Below are 14203 nucleotides of genomic sequence, written 5' to 3'. Positions count from 1 at the left end.
CTAAATCGTCCCGCCCCCTGGGTGACCGACGCCCTACCTCTCCAGGGAGTGCAAGAAGTCCGTCATGCAGGTTCTGAACAGGGCATCCGCCACGTTCAAGGCCCCGCACACCACCCCGAGCATGATGTCCGGCTTCTCGGCCTGGGGAAACCCAGCTTCAGCACCCCGGGCCGCGGCCCCGCCCCCAGCCCGGGGGAGAGGGGGGAAGCCGTAGGCCGCCCCGGACCTGCACTTTCTCGGCGATGAGGTAGTCCAGCCAGCCGGTGTCAATGTCGTTGCTCTGGAAGCTCTCGGTCTCCAGGAGGTTGATGAGATACTCCACCGTGGTCCTGAAGTCGCCGCGGATGGACAGCTCCTTCAGAGCCACCACCATGTTCCTACGGGGGAGAGGCACGCGGGCCGTGGGCCAAAGTCTCATGCACACGGGGTTCAGGGGGCATTCTCAGGACGGGGCGCTCAGAGCACAGGCATCAGAGGGAACGGCACAGGTGGGAGGGGAGAGCTGGGCGGCCTGGTGTCCCTCTCCCTGAGCACTCCTGGAAAAGCGGCCTCGCTAGCTGCTCTGGGCCTCGGCTCCCTCATCTGGAAAATGGGAGCACAACCCCAAGGTCACGCCAGTGACAATGAACACGAGACAGTCCAGGGCGGGCAGTTGGTGCAGGGGTTAAGATGGCCTATCTGAGGCCTGGGTTCGAGTCCCAGCTCCGCTCCTGCCTCCAGCTTCCTGCTAATGCACACCCTGGGAGGCGGCAGGTGGGGGCTCAAGTCGTTGGGCTCCTGTCACCCACATGGGAGACCCCAACTGAGTTCCAAGGTCCTGGCTTCAGCCTGGCCCAGCCCCCGTCATTTTAGGCATCTGGGGAGTGAACCAGCAGATGGACGACCTCTCTCACTCGCTCTCCCTGTCTTTCAAATACATGAACACAAATTGAAAAATAAACATTTTAAAAAGGAGAACGGGGGCCGGCGCCGCGGCTCACTAGGCTAATCCTCCGCCTAGCGGCGCCGGCACACCGGGTTCTAGTCCCGGTTGGGGCGCCGGATTCTGTCCCAGTTGCCCCTCTTCCAGGCCAGCTCTCTGCTGTGGCCAGGGAGTGCAGTGGAGGATGGCCCAGGTGCTTGGGCCCTGCACCCCATGGGAGACCAGGAAAAGCACCTGGCTCCTGGCTCCTGCCATCGGATCAGCGCGGTGCGCCGGCCGCAGCGCGCTGGCCGCGGCGGCCATTGGAGGGTGAACCAACGGCAAAAGGAAGACCTTTCCCTCTGTCTCTCTCTCTCACTGTCCACTCTGCCTGTCAAAAAAAAAAAAAAAAAAAAAAGGAGAACGGGAAAGACCCTTTGTTAATATGGGTTTCTCAGGTCTGCAGGTGCTTGGCTGAGCCGGGGGCTGGGGGCTGCTGTCACGCTGCAGCGAGACGCACCCCAAGACACACAGGTTCGGTGTAAAACACCGCTAACGAGGGAACGGCTACAAGGCTGACATTTCTAGGGGTCTCCGCCTCATTTGTCTTCCAGATTCAGGACCCAGCACCTCTTAAGCTCTGGTGACACCTGGAACCCTCTTGAGGTCTCCTTTGAGTTGGAGGCTCCCAGTCCCAGCGCTATGGCGCAGTGGGCTAAGCCGCCATCTGAGGCGCTCCCACCCCATATGGGCACCGGTTCAAGCCCCGGCTGCTCCACTTCCCCAAAATCTCCCTGCTAACACGCCTGGGAAAGCAGCAGAAGATGGCCCCAGTGCGTGGGCCTCTGCACCTGTGTGGGAGCCCTGGAAGAAGCTCCTGGCTCCTGGCTTCTGCCTGGCCCTGCCCTGGTTGTTGCAGTCATTTGGAGAGTGAACCAGCGAATGGAAGATCTCTCTGTCTGTCTCTGTCTCTTTTTCCTTTTCTTTCTAATTTTAACTTTCAAATAAATAAAAATCAATCTTAAAAACAATAAAGAACTCTCATCAGCTCAAAAGCAAGTGGTCTTGATGGGCTTGTGGGACCACACAGGTCTCCGTGAAGGAAAAAGAGCAGGCTTTGTTCTTGGACTGCGAGCCCAGGGTATTTGCAAGAGGGGCTGCCTTGCGCCACAGCCCTGCAGCCAGAACACGGGGCAGCTCTAGGAAGGGGAAAGGGGAGGCGAGAGGGTGGGCAGGAGGCAGGGAGGGAGGCAGGAGGGAGGCAGGGAGGGAGGCAGGAGGGAGGCGGGGCGGGAGATACTGACGAGATGGCCTCCTCCCGGTTCTCTCCCCAGGAGAAGCAGTGGCCAAACTGGGAGTCGGCGAACTCGTGCAGGCCTCCGGTGGCCGCCACGCTGAAGTAGCCCCACACGTTCTTGTTGCTGCGGAAGTTGAGCTCCTGTACCGTCCCGGAGCTCGGCTTAAACCCCTGGAAGTCAGACAGGAAGAAGTCACAACCCCACGCCACTCATCAGCAGAACCCAGTCCTAGGGAAACCCAGGAACCACTCCAAGAGCCAGAGCCCAGAGGGACTGACGGAGCACGGGGCTCTCCGGGCACGGGTGTGGGCGTGGCGAGTCACGGGGGAACCACGGGAGCGCATCAACGTTCGTGATCTTTAAAAAAAAAAACTGTGAAATGTGGAGAAGGAGGTGCTGGTTCGAGTCCCAGCTGCTCCACTTCCTACCCAGCTCCCTGGAAATGCATCTAGGAAGGCATGGGAGGATGGCCCATGTCCCTGGGCCCCTACTACCTCTGTGGGAGACCCAGCTTAAGTTCTGGGCTCCTGGCTTTGGCCCAGCATAGCCCTAGCCGTGGCAGGCATCTGGGGAGTGAACAAATAGAAGAGCTCTCTCTCTCTGTCTCTCTGCCTTTCAAATAAAAACAGTATAAATTGTGGTGTTTTACAAAGTGAAGAGAGGTTACATTTGCCGTTTCATCCCGAGGATGAAAACTCCCTGGCCCCCACTGCTGCCCACGCACGCGGGGTTCCCTTTGCAGGGCTGGTCCTCTCCCCTTGTGCACAATCACGGTAAGGGTGCATAGGTGTGAACCCAACTGGCTGGGATCAGGGCTCCTGGATTAAGTCATGGAGCACACCGTGCCGGCAGAGGTGCCTGGAGGTGAGCGATGGAGAGGTCCAGGAGCCGTCCCCCCAGAGCCCCGTCTCCACCAGCGTCAGTGGTTCGCCTGCAGCAGAAAAACTCAAAGGAACACAGCTCACATCAGATAAAAGTCTCTCTGACTCCAAGTTTGCTGGAGGCCACAATTCAGCACGGTGCCTGTGGGCAGTGCCAGCTGGGACGTTTTTCAAGACCCGAGTAAGAGCTGTCAGAGGAGCTCGCTATAATGGGCCACACTCTATTTCTACTGCAGCAAAAAAGCACAGGGAGCCAGGAGTCCAATGGCTGGCGTTTTGTCCGTTGGCCGTTGTCCCAAAGAAGGACACAGACTACAGAACCAGCCCAGCTCCAGCAGGTCAAGGGGCCTCAGCCTCCTGGGCCGTAACCCGGGTCACAGTGCACAGGGGAGTGAGCAGACACGAGAAGGGCGTACACATCCAATAACCCCATCACCACCACATGCCCCACCCCCCAAATCCCTGTGCCTCAGTTCCTTCATCCGTGGGCTAGGAAGCCTGGACCCTGGGGTCTCCCTCCAGGCTGAGGCTCGGGCTCTGCCCACACCAGGAGGCTGGAGGTGAAGGAGACACAGAGGCCCCACACTTGCCTCGTCTGGGTTCTCGCTGGTGATCCTGGCTGCGATGACGTGGCCCCGGGCGAGTGGAGGGTTGGCAGGGGTGTCGAAAGAAATGGGCGTCACCCCCCATGGCGACTCTCCGTACAGGAGTCGGATGTCTTTGAGCCGGTGCAGCGGCACACCCATGGCAATCTGCAGGCAAGAAAGCCACCCCGCAGGCTGTCAGTCCCACCAGAGCCCCGTCCCGGGGCGCCGAGCCCAGCGGCAGACGCTGGGGAGGAAGGGGTGCAGGACACGCCTTCAGAGAGGCTGAGCGCCAACTGTGGATGCCAGGTGCAAAGAAGACGCCCTGGGGAGCAGACAGGGGCCCCGGGGAAAGGGAGGAAGGCTCAGGGGAGCAAACGTGGGCGTCGGGAGGGCCGCACAGGCTTCTGGGGGCCACGGGAGGAGGGAGTTAAGGGAGGCTTTGTGGGGGATGCCAGGAAGGCTGAACAGGAAGAATGTGGAACAAGCAGGCACCCAGGAGGGCTGGCGCTGCAGGGCAACAGGTTAAACTGCCGCTTGCGACACCCGCAACCCACATGGGAGCACAGGCTCACGGCCTGGCCACTCTGCTTCCAATCCAGCACCTAGGAACGCAGCTGAAGACAGCCCAAGTGCTTGGGCCCCTGCACCCAGGTGGGAGACCCAGATGGAGTGCCTGGGTCCTGGCTTTGGCCCCTTGTGGGCATCTGGGGAGTGAACCAGTGGATGGATATCTGTGTGTGTGTGTGTGTGTGTGTGTGACCACGTGTGCCCGTGTCCCGCCCTCTCTGCCTTTCAAATAAATATTTAAAAGTAAAGACAATAAAAGTCCTGGTGAAAGGTGGAAAGAGAGCGGAAGGCGGGAAGGAGCCCCGAGTGAAGAAATGTAAGATGCCCGTTCATGCAGGGGTTCGCACTCGGGGTCACGTGTTCTCACAGGGACAATGCCGCCTCTGGGGGAAGAATATCTGTTCACAGAGGCAAACAGCCTCAGTCCTTTATGTACACAGAGCCGAGGTATCTGCAGAACCCAGACAGGAGACGCGAGATGCTAAAACCTCGTGGGGGAGAGACTGGGCAAAGAAAGAACTCAACCACTTGCTGGGGGAGCCATCTCTGGCACTGGAGGGGGTGGGGGGGTCCACAAACACCCCCGGGAAGAAGGGCTGGCATTCGCCGGTCTCTCAAATGTCCTGTGGCCCAGCACAGAAAGCAAACCTTCCCCTCACTGTGTCTCCCAACGCTACCCACACATCAAACCCGCACCTGCCGCAGGACATCCAGCCACGGGATGGGCGGCAAGGGTCCAACCAGGCGAGGACTCACACCCCAGCCCCACCTGGGCTCGGGGCCCCCGGGCTCACCTGCAGCTGGGCGGCCGGCAGGTTGACGTCGGCGATCATTTCCGTGCAGGGATGCTCCACTTGCAAGCGAGGATTCAGCTCCAGGAAGTGGAAGCTGCCGTCCTGGCTGTACAGGTACTCGACCGTGCCAGCGCTCACGTAGCCCACGGTCTTGGCCAGGCGGACGGCACACTGTGGGGAGACAGAGGCAGAGGCCGAGAGCTTTCCCCAGGGTTTTCAGGGTAGAAAGTGCCCACTTCACCGGTTCCCTTGCCGGACACACACAGAGGTCCGGGTACTCGCAAATAGGCAGATCAGGTGTTCCCACACACCTGTGCGACACTGACGTCATCGCTAGGGTGGGTGCTCCTCTACCGCGGGGTCCCCTCCTCACCCTGGGGCCACGCCAACCCGGAGCACAGACCCGGAGCACAGACCATTTCTCCTCCCCGCCACCACCAGCCTCATGACCTCTGCAAGGCGCACCTGCTCCATGAACTCGAACACGGCCGGCGTGGCGATGGTGGCCGGAGCCTCCTCGATGATCTTCTGGTGCCGCCGCTGGATGGAGCAGTCGCGCCCGAACAGGGACACGGCGTTCCCGTACTGGTCGGCGAGGATCTGCACCTCCAGGTGCCGGGCGTGCTGGGCCAGCTTCATGAGGAACACGGGTGAGCCCGGGATCTCGCTCTGCACCTGTGGGGGAAGCAGCACTGCTCACTCTTCATGGAGAAGCTTCTGGAAGTTTTTGGAAAAGGGCATGAAGCAACAGCAGTGACGTCATCAGGGGACTCCCCATGATGGTTGATTATGTAGATTTTGTATTAAAAAAAAAAAAAGGGGTCCGGCGCCGCGGCTCACTAGGCTAATATTCCGCCTAGCGGCGCCGGCACACCAGGTTCTAGTCCCGGTTGGGGCACCGGATTCTGTCCCGGTTGCCCCTCTTCCAGGCCAGCTCTCTGCTGTGGCCAGGGAGTGCAGTGGAGGATGGCCCAGGTGCTTGGGCCCTGCACCCCATGGGAGACCAGGAGAAGCACCTGGCTCCTGGCTCCTGCCATCGGATCAGCGCGGTGCGCCGGCCACGGCGGCCATTGGAGGGTGAACCAACGGCAAAAGGAAGACCTTTCTCTCTGTCTCTCTCTCTCATTGTCCACTCTGCCTGTCAAAAAAAAAAAAAAAAAGGATTGATTTGATTTGAAAGGCAGAGTGCAGAGAGAGAAGGAGAGACAAAGATCCTTCATCTACCAGACACTGCCCAAAACGGCCAGAGCCAGGCCAGGCCAAAGCCAAGAGCCAGAAACTCCAACTGGGTTTCCCATGTGGGTGGCAGGGGCCCAAACACTGGAGCCGTCACCTGCTGCCTCCCAGGCACATCGGCAGGGAGCTGGATTGAAAGTGGAGGAGCCAGAACTGGAACCAGGGCTCCGATACAGGATGTGGCGCTCCCAGATGGCAGTTTAAGCCACACACCACAATGTCTGTCTCCGATTTTATACTCTTCTGACTTCTCGCAAAGACGAGACATTCTCGTGGTATCAAGTCAAACACTGTGAAAATTACAAAATCTCCCCACAGTCCCATCACCTGGAGACGATGCACTAAGGGTTAGGTTTCCGGGGACGTAGCGCCAGCGCGGGGATGACACGACCGACACTCAGCAGTCGTGGACCATACACGGCACACACAGAAAAAACCACAGCGACGTGAGGCAGGGATCTGGGAACCGAACTGAGGTGACAATGCCACCGCACACACATGCATCAGGCTATCATGACGTCTACGTGTGAGAGATACATATATGAAGTGCGCACACACATGCATCAGGCTATCATGACTTCCACACGTGAGAGATACATATATGAAGTGACTTCAAAAAGCTTGGGGGCATTGGAGTTAAAACGTGAGTTTAAGGGCGGCATTCAGCCCAGCAGTTAAGGCTCCGGTGTAGCCCACATCTGAGTGCCTGGGTTCAAGTCCCAGCTCTGGCTCCTGACTCCAGCTTCTGGCTAACGCACACCCTGGGAGGCAGCAGCAAGGGTTTGAGTAGTTGGACCCCTGCCACCCACGTGGGAGACCTGGATGGAGCTCCCAACTCCTGCCTCGGAGCTGGCCCAGGCCTGACTGTCACAGGCTTTGGGGACAGAGCCAGCAGAAGGAAGCTCGGTCTGTCTGTCCATCTCTGCATCTCAAACAACTAAATCTAATAATAGGGGCCAGCACTGTGGGTTAATCCTCCGCCTTCAGCGCCGGCATCCCATATGGGCACCGGTTCTAGTCCGGGCTGCTCCTCTTCCAGTCCAGCTCTCTGCTATGGCCTGGGAGTGCAGTGGAGGATGGCCCAAGTGCTTGGGCCCTACACCCGCATGGGAGACCAGGAGAAGCACCTGGCTCCTGGCTTCGAATCAACAACTCCAGCCGTAGCAGCCATTTGGGGGGTGAACCAATGGACGGAAGACCTTTCTCTCTGTCTCTCCCTTTCACTGTCTGTAACTCTACCTCTCAAATAAATAAATAAATAATAAAATCTTTTTTAAAAAACTAATAATAGATTATTATTAATAATAAAATCTTTTGATAGGCAAATATCGTCACACACAGGTATTTGGACACCGTATCTCAGAAATCACTTAAAGATGTCATGATTCATGGAATAAAACCGTCTAAGGAATTGGTATAAAAGCAACACAACCACAGAACTCCGTGAGTAAAACTGCTCCCATTTGCTTCAGAATATGAGAGTCCTTCAAGACGTCCATGGGGGAAAAAATGCACATGAAAGGTGAGTTTGTTTTCAAGCAAAAAAAAAAATTGAAATCCATGCATGTTTTTTTCATAACAAACAATTTCCATCAACTCTTTTGAGGGCTCCTTCATATGCACAGATTGAAAAATTGGAAGGCACCAAAATAAACTCATTTTTTAATCCCATTTTCAACAAACGTTTTTTGTAAGATTTAGTTGAAAGGCAGAGTTACAGAGATAAAGAGAGGGAGAGACTGTGGGGAGCAACTGGGAGCAACTCGGACTAGACTAAGTTACTGGAATTAAGACTTATTCTATGCATCTGCTCTCCCACAATATGGCGCTGGGAGAGGAGAAAACAGCTTCTACACAGCTGCCTCCAGTTCAACCAATAAACTGTAGGACTTGCTCCTGATTGGAGGAGAGCAGTGTACTCAGCGTGTGGGTAGCAGAGTTGGGATTGGCGGAAGAGGACTATAAGGGAGGAGAGAGACAGCATGCACCAGGAACATCTAAGGGGAACATCTATCTGAAGGAACACCTGTGCAGCCCCCGAGAGAGCCGGCCGGCGGTGTGCTGCTCCCCCGCGGAAGTGGGGAATGTGGCAGGGGGAACCGCCCTTCCATGGAGGTGGAAGGGACGGTAGCCAACCCGGGAAGAACCAGCAGCAAACCCGGGGAGGGCCGAGCAGACAAAAGAACAGCGCAGGGTCCTGTGTCGTTCCTCCACGAAGACGGGGAGCGACATAATGGTGCCGTGACTCGGATATGAAGCCTAGGCAGGGCTTAGTGTCGTTCCTCCATGAAGAGGGGGAGCGACAAGAGACAGAGACAGAGATCTTCCATCCGCTGGTTCACCCCCCAAAATGGCCACAACAGCCAAGGCTGGGCCAGGCTGAAGCCAGGAGCTTCTTCCGGGTCTCCCACATGGGTGCAAGGGCCCAAGGACTTGGGCCATCTTCCACTGCTTTCCCAGGCCACATCAGAGAGCTGTATCAGAAGAGGAGCAGCTGGGACTCGAACCAGTGCCCATATGGGATGCTGACAATGCAGGTGGAGGCTTAGCCCACTAGGCCACAGCGCCGGCCTCTCGACAGACTTTTGGAAGTGCCCTTGTTCAACACAGCAACAGCCTTAGCTCCCGTGGACTGTGACAGGACAGCACCGACAGGCGCGACCAGGAGGCTGACAACGGGATGAAGCCCTTCCCAAGGACACGCGGAGCCATGGCCCACCTGTCTGAAGAGGATGGGGAAGTCCTCCGCGCTCTCGGCCCGCCGGATGCCCTTCCCGCCGCCGCCCTCGGAAGCTTTGATCATCAACGGGAAACCGATCTTCTCTGCCGCCTGCCGCACAGACAGAGCTCTTCAGAGGTCAGGGAGGGCAGGGCCACCGCCACCCCCGGGGGCAGAAGGCGCTGGGCCCCGCGCTCACCTCCAGGCCCTCATCCACGTCTCTCACGCAGCCCTGGTTGTAGATGTCCTCGGGGACATGGATGATCTTCCCCTGCTGCAGATCGTCCTGCGCCCACGCCACGGTCAGACCTGCAGAGGCACAGAGGGACGTGACGCCTCCCACAGCCAGCTCCCAGTGGCCTTAAGGACTGGCCCTGACCTTGAACGGGAAACCACGCTTAGGAAACTCAAACTGAGGGGCCGGCACTGTGGCGCACAGCGGGTAAAGCTGCCACCTGCGGCGCCCGTATCCCATATGGGCGCTGGCTCAAGTCCCAGCTGCTCCACTTCCAACCCAGCTCCCTGCTAATGCTCCTGGGAAAGCAGTGGGAGATGGCCCAAGTGCTTGGCCCCCTGCACCCACATGGGAGACCTGGATGGAGTTTCGGGTTCCTGGCTTCAGCATGGCCCAGCCTGGGAGGTTACAAACATTTGAGGAGTGGAACCAGTGGGTGGAACCTTTCTTTCTCTCCCTCTCTCTATCACTCTGTCATTCACATAAACAAATGAATCTTTAAAACAAGAAAAATTATCAAACCTGTATTCCTTTGAATAATTTTAACACTAGAAAACAAGTTAAGAAACAACCTATATAACTTAAGGGGATTATTAAGTAAATTACATTCAGTCCCCATGACATAGTCCTATGCATTATAAATGTATAAAGTATATATATTGAGGGGCCAGCGCTGTGGCACAGCGGGTTAACGCCCTGGCCTGAAGCGCCGGCATCCCATATGGGTGCCAGTTCAAGTCCCAGCTGCTTCTCTTCTGATCCAGCTCTCTGCTATGGCCTGGGAAAGCAGTGGAAGATGGCCCAAGTCCTTGGATGGAAGACCTCTCTCTCTCTCTCTGCCTCTCCTCTCTCTGTATAACTCTGACTTTCAAATAACTACATAAATCTTTAAAAAAAAAGTGTATTTATTGATATCAATAAAGATATTTACTAATTAAAATAAAGGTCACAAACTAGGAAATGTAAGAGCTGGTTCTTTTAAAGGATACGCCTAGGAAAACAGGCTGAGCAGACACTTGGAATGCAATGCATGGTTTACCCTGCTCATAGGACTATGGATGACTCCTATTTCCTCCTCACACTACTCATATTTCTAAGTTGCCCATGATGAAACCATACCACTCACTTGGAGATTTAGCATTGTCATATTGCGCAGTTTTGAAAAGCACAGTCTCCCACCACCCCAGCTGCTCCCGTGCGAGCAAGGCTGGGCCAAGGAGCTCCCCCAGGGTGAAGCTCTGGGCCCCTTACCGCTTCCACTCCAGGGCAGGGTTGGAATCTGCAGTGTCTGGGCCACAATGGTGGAGGCGATTTTGTCTCCCAAGGCCCACATGGCCTCACTGGGAGGACCTGAGGGATCCAGGACAAGAAGGAGAGCAGATAAATCAAGTCAGCCCCACAACGCGGGGGGCCACTCCCGTGTGCCGGGGAGGGCACAAGACAGAACAGCACTCACAGCCCAGCACCCAAGGAACCGAGCTCACGCCTGCTATTGCACCCGTCCACCTCCAGCACATGTGGTCCAAGTCACAACCTGAACTACTGAGGCAAATGCAAAAAGTTCACTTTGGAAGGGAAGCAAAACCCTAGCCCACAGGTCAGGGCCTGTGACACACTGGCATCCCATACGAACACTGGTTCAAGTCTCGGCTGCTCCACTTCTGATCCAGCCCCTTGCTGATGCGCCTGGGAAAGCAATGGAAGATGGCCCAAGCTGTTGGGCCCCTGTACCCACATGGGAAACGAAGCCCCAGCCATTGCAGACAGCTGGGGAGTGAACCAGCGCCTGCAGTGTCTCTCTCTTCCTCTCTCTCTCTGTCACTGTTTCAAGTAAGTAAATAAATCTAAAAAGTTACGTGCTCAGATTTCTTTTCCTGTCCCAATGCCCTCAACAATACAACGTGACAAGTATGCACACAGCACTGATGCCGCGTGAGGGGGTGTGAGCCATCTAGAGAAGATCCAGCTCCCCCAGGAGGACGTGTTTAGGTGACACGCAAACTCCACGTCCCCTCACAGAAGGGCCCTGAGCACGTGAGGCTGCTGGGCCCCAGGACGGCTCTAGAGCCAGCGCCCAGAACAAAGCTGCCAGACACAAATGCAAATGCTGGAACCAACAGGCGCCTTCAGACAATCAGCCTGTGCCACATGAGTGGTGGAGACAAGGGGCTCTGGTCCCCGGGGAGCTGGGGACATTCTAAAGACCTGAGGACAGCCCAAGAAAGGTGCAGCCACCCGCGACCCCTGAGGTCCCAACATGACCAACACCTTGGTAGCCCCAGAAACACCAGCCGACGCTCAGCGTCCAGCTGCTGCGGTAACCATGGCAACAGCCCTGGACACGCCTGCTCCTCACAACGAAAGGCAGAGGTAGGGAATGCAACTGAGCCCACTCCGCCGGGCAGGACTAAAAGGAGAAGGGGACCCAGCTGAGTGTCCGGCGGCGCCCCAATTCCCGCGGCTCTGGTGCACACGCTACCTAGGAAAGCAATCCCGTGCTTGCACAGCAGCTCCGGCAGCTTCGGGTTTTCGGAAGCGTGGCCCCAGCCAGCCCACACGGCCTGCAAACACAGAGAAGGGCAAACCAACGTCGCGTCTCAAGGGTCCGCCTCCCAGGGCGGGCGTCTGGCATGGTGGTTCTCCTGCCCCCTAGCAAGCTAGCATCCCAAGTGCCTGAGTTCAAGTCTCAGCTCTGCTCCCAAAGCCAGCCCCCTGCTAAAGCACACCCTGGGAGGCAGCAGGTGGTGGCTCAACACGTGGGGCACTGCCACCCACGTGGGAGACCCAGATGGAGTTCCAGGCTCCTGGCTTCAGCCTGGCCCAGCCCTGGCTGCTGCCGGCATTTGGGGAGTGAACCAGCAAATGGGAGATCTCTGTCTGTCTTGTCCAAATGAACAAGACAAACGATAAATTTTTCTAAAAAAGAATTCTCCTCCCATCAAGCCAGCAGCTCTTGGCCCCCTTATATCAGCCTGGGATTTGGAGCCTCGCGAGTCCCGGTCCCTCCGCCCCCCTGGAGTGGTTCCACGCTGGGGCATCACCGTGGGTACCCCAGGTGCCCCAGCCGTCTCACCTGCACAGGTATCCTCTTGGCAATGTCCACGATGAGCTCCACGTTGGCGTAGTTGTTGTTATTGGGCCCCCCAGGGACGGGCACGTACTGATCCGCCATCTTGATGTACTCTGGGATTCGACGGGAGGGAAGGGGAGAGAACCACTGAGGGCCGGACACCAGCTCAAGGGCACGGGAGGCAGCCCGCGTGCAGCCCCAGCACCCAGAGGATGCCACAGCAGCAAAGCAAGACCGCGTGTGATCGATCACCCGAGGACCACTGAATGTGAGCTTGACCACGTGAGAACAGGTGGGCCCGAGGGAACAAAGGAAGCAAGCCGGCGGCCAGGACGCCGGGATCAGATGTGCAGTTTTGAAAATCCCTTGGGGACCAGCACTGTGGCTCAGTGGGTTGAGCCACCCCTGGGCAAACCCGCATGCCAGGTTGGAGCCCTGGTTCAAGCCCCGGTTGCTCTGCTTACCATCCAGCTTCCTGCTAATGCACCTGGGAAGACGATGTCTCAAGTACCTGGGCCCCTGCCACTCCCATGGGAGCCCCAGATGGACCCTCTGGCTCCTGGCTTCCATCTGGTCCAGTCTCAGCTGTTGCAGCCATTTGGAGAGTGAATCAGCACACAGAAGATCCCTCTCCCTCTCTCTCTCCTCTCTATATTACTCTGCCTTTCACAAATAAGTAAACCATTTTTAAAGTTTTACTTAAAATCTATCTTCTTTTTTTTTAAAGATTCATTTTATTTATTTGAAAGGTGAGTGACAGGGAGAGAGAGGGAGAGATCTTCAAAACACTGGTTCACTCCCCCAGATGGCTGTAGCTGTCCAGATCGGGCCAGGCCAAAGCCAGGAGCTTCACCCAGGTCTCCCCCATGGGTGGCAGGGTCCCAAGCACTTGGGCCATCTTCTGCTGCTTTCCCAGGCGCATTAGCAGAGAGCTGGATCAGAAGTGGAGCAGCCAGGGCTCAAATCGGCGCCCACTTGGGATGCCAGCATTGCAGGTGGCGGCTCAACCCACTGTGCCACACGCAGGTCCCTAAAATTTATCTTAATACTGCTTATCATTAAACAATGCAACGTGTTTTCTTTAACAGTGGTTACGTGCAACATCTTAACCATTTTTGAGTATGCGGTTCAGTGGTGTTAAGTATGTTGACTTCCTGGTGGAACAGGCGCCGGGAACTTGAAATTCCATTTTCATTAACTCCCCTGTTCGCCTCTCTGAAGGCCTCGGCAACCACCATTCCACTTCCTGTCTCGGAATCTCACAGCTCAAGCCACGCCAGTGCAGTCACACAGGATGTGCCCTTCTGTGACTGGATATTTCACTCAGCACAGCGTCCTCCAAGTTCATCCACGCTGTAGCTTATGACAGCATTTCCTTTGTTTTTCACGCCGAATACAACACAATGTTTGGACTTAAAAATACTCCTGGGAGATGGGTGTTTGCTGCAGGGGTTACGTTGCCGCCTGGAACGAGTGTGAGTAGGCGCAAGTCCTGGCTCCACTTCCAGTTCTAGCTTCCTGCTGATGCAGCAGGTGATGGCTCAAGGACTGGTAGAGACAGACCTTGGTTAAATTCTGGGCTCCTGGCTTCAGCCCAGCCCAGCCTTTACTGCTGTGCACATCTGGGGAGTGAATCAGTGGAAAAACAATCTCTGTCTTTCTCTCTCTCCCTCCATCTCTCTGCCTTTCAAATCAATAAAAATTATAGGCTGACGCCGCGGCTCACTAGCCTAATCCTCTGCCTGCGGCACCGGTACTCCGGGTTCTAGTCCTGGTTGGGGCGCCAGTTCTGTCCTGGTTGCCCCTCTTCCAGGCCAGCTCTCTGCTGTGGCCCGGGAGTGCAGTGGAGAACGGTCCAAGTGCTTGGGCCCTGCACCTGCATGGAAGACCAGGAGGAAGCACCTGGCTCCTGGCT

The 14203-nt window shown here is 56.6% G+C and overlaps 1 protein-coding gene across 7 annotated transcripts in view; it reads right to left on the bottom strand.

The window, feature by feature from the left end:
• ACACB (acetyl-CoA carboxylase beta) overlaps positions 1–14203 on the bottom strand; it is a 130506-nt gene that overhangs the window by 64396 nt on the left and 51907 nt on the right. For all 7 annotated transcript variants that reach the window (XM_051835875.2, XM_051835873.2, XM_051835877.2 and 4 more), the window contains 11 exons: positions 12292–12401; positions 11698–11779; positions 10470–10568; positions 9183–9292; positions 8984–9094; positions 5494–5703; positions 5029–5199; positions 3671–3832; positions 2206–2369; positions 227–377; positions 38–141 (listed from right to left, as the gene is read on the bottom strand). In XM_051835875.2, the coding sequence (XP_051691835.2) occupies positions 38–141; positions 227–377; positions 2206–2369; positions 3671–3832; positions 5029–5199; positions 5494–5703; positions 8984–9094; positions 9183–9292; positions 10470–10568; positions 11698–11779; positions 12292–12401 (1474 nt within the window). The remainder of the gene's footprint in view (positions 1–37; positions 142–226; positions 378–2205; positions 2370–3670; positions 3833–5028; positions 5200–5493; positions 5704–8983; positions 9095–9182; positions 9293–10469; positions 10569–11697; positions 11780–12291; positions 12402–14203) is intronic.

Source organism: Oryctolagus cuniculus, chromosome 21, assembly GCF_964237555.1.
Source record: "Oryctolagus cuniculus chromosome 21, mOryCun1.1, whole genome shotgun sequence".
Lineage (NCBI taxonomy): Eukaryota > Metazoa > Chordata > Mammalia > Lagomorpha > Leporidae > Oryctolagus > Oryctolagus cuniculus.
Note: the sequence above shows the minus strand (reverse complement) of the source record. Positions and strands in the feature narration are given on the sequence as shown.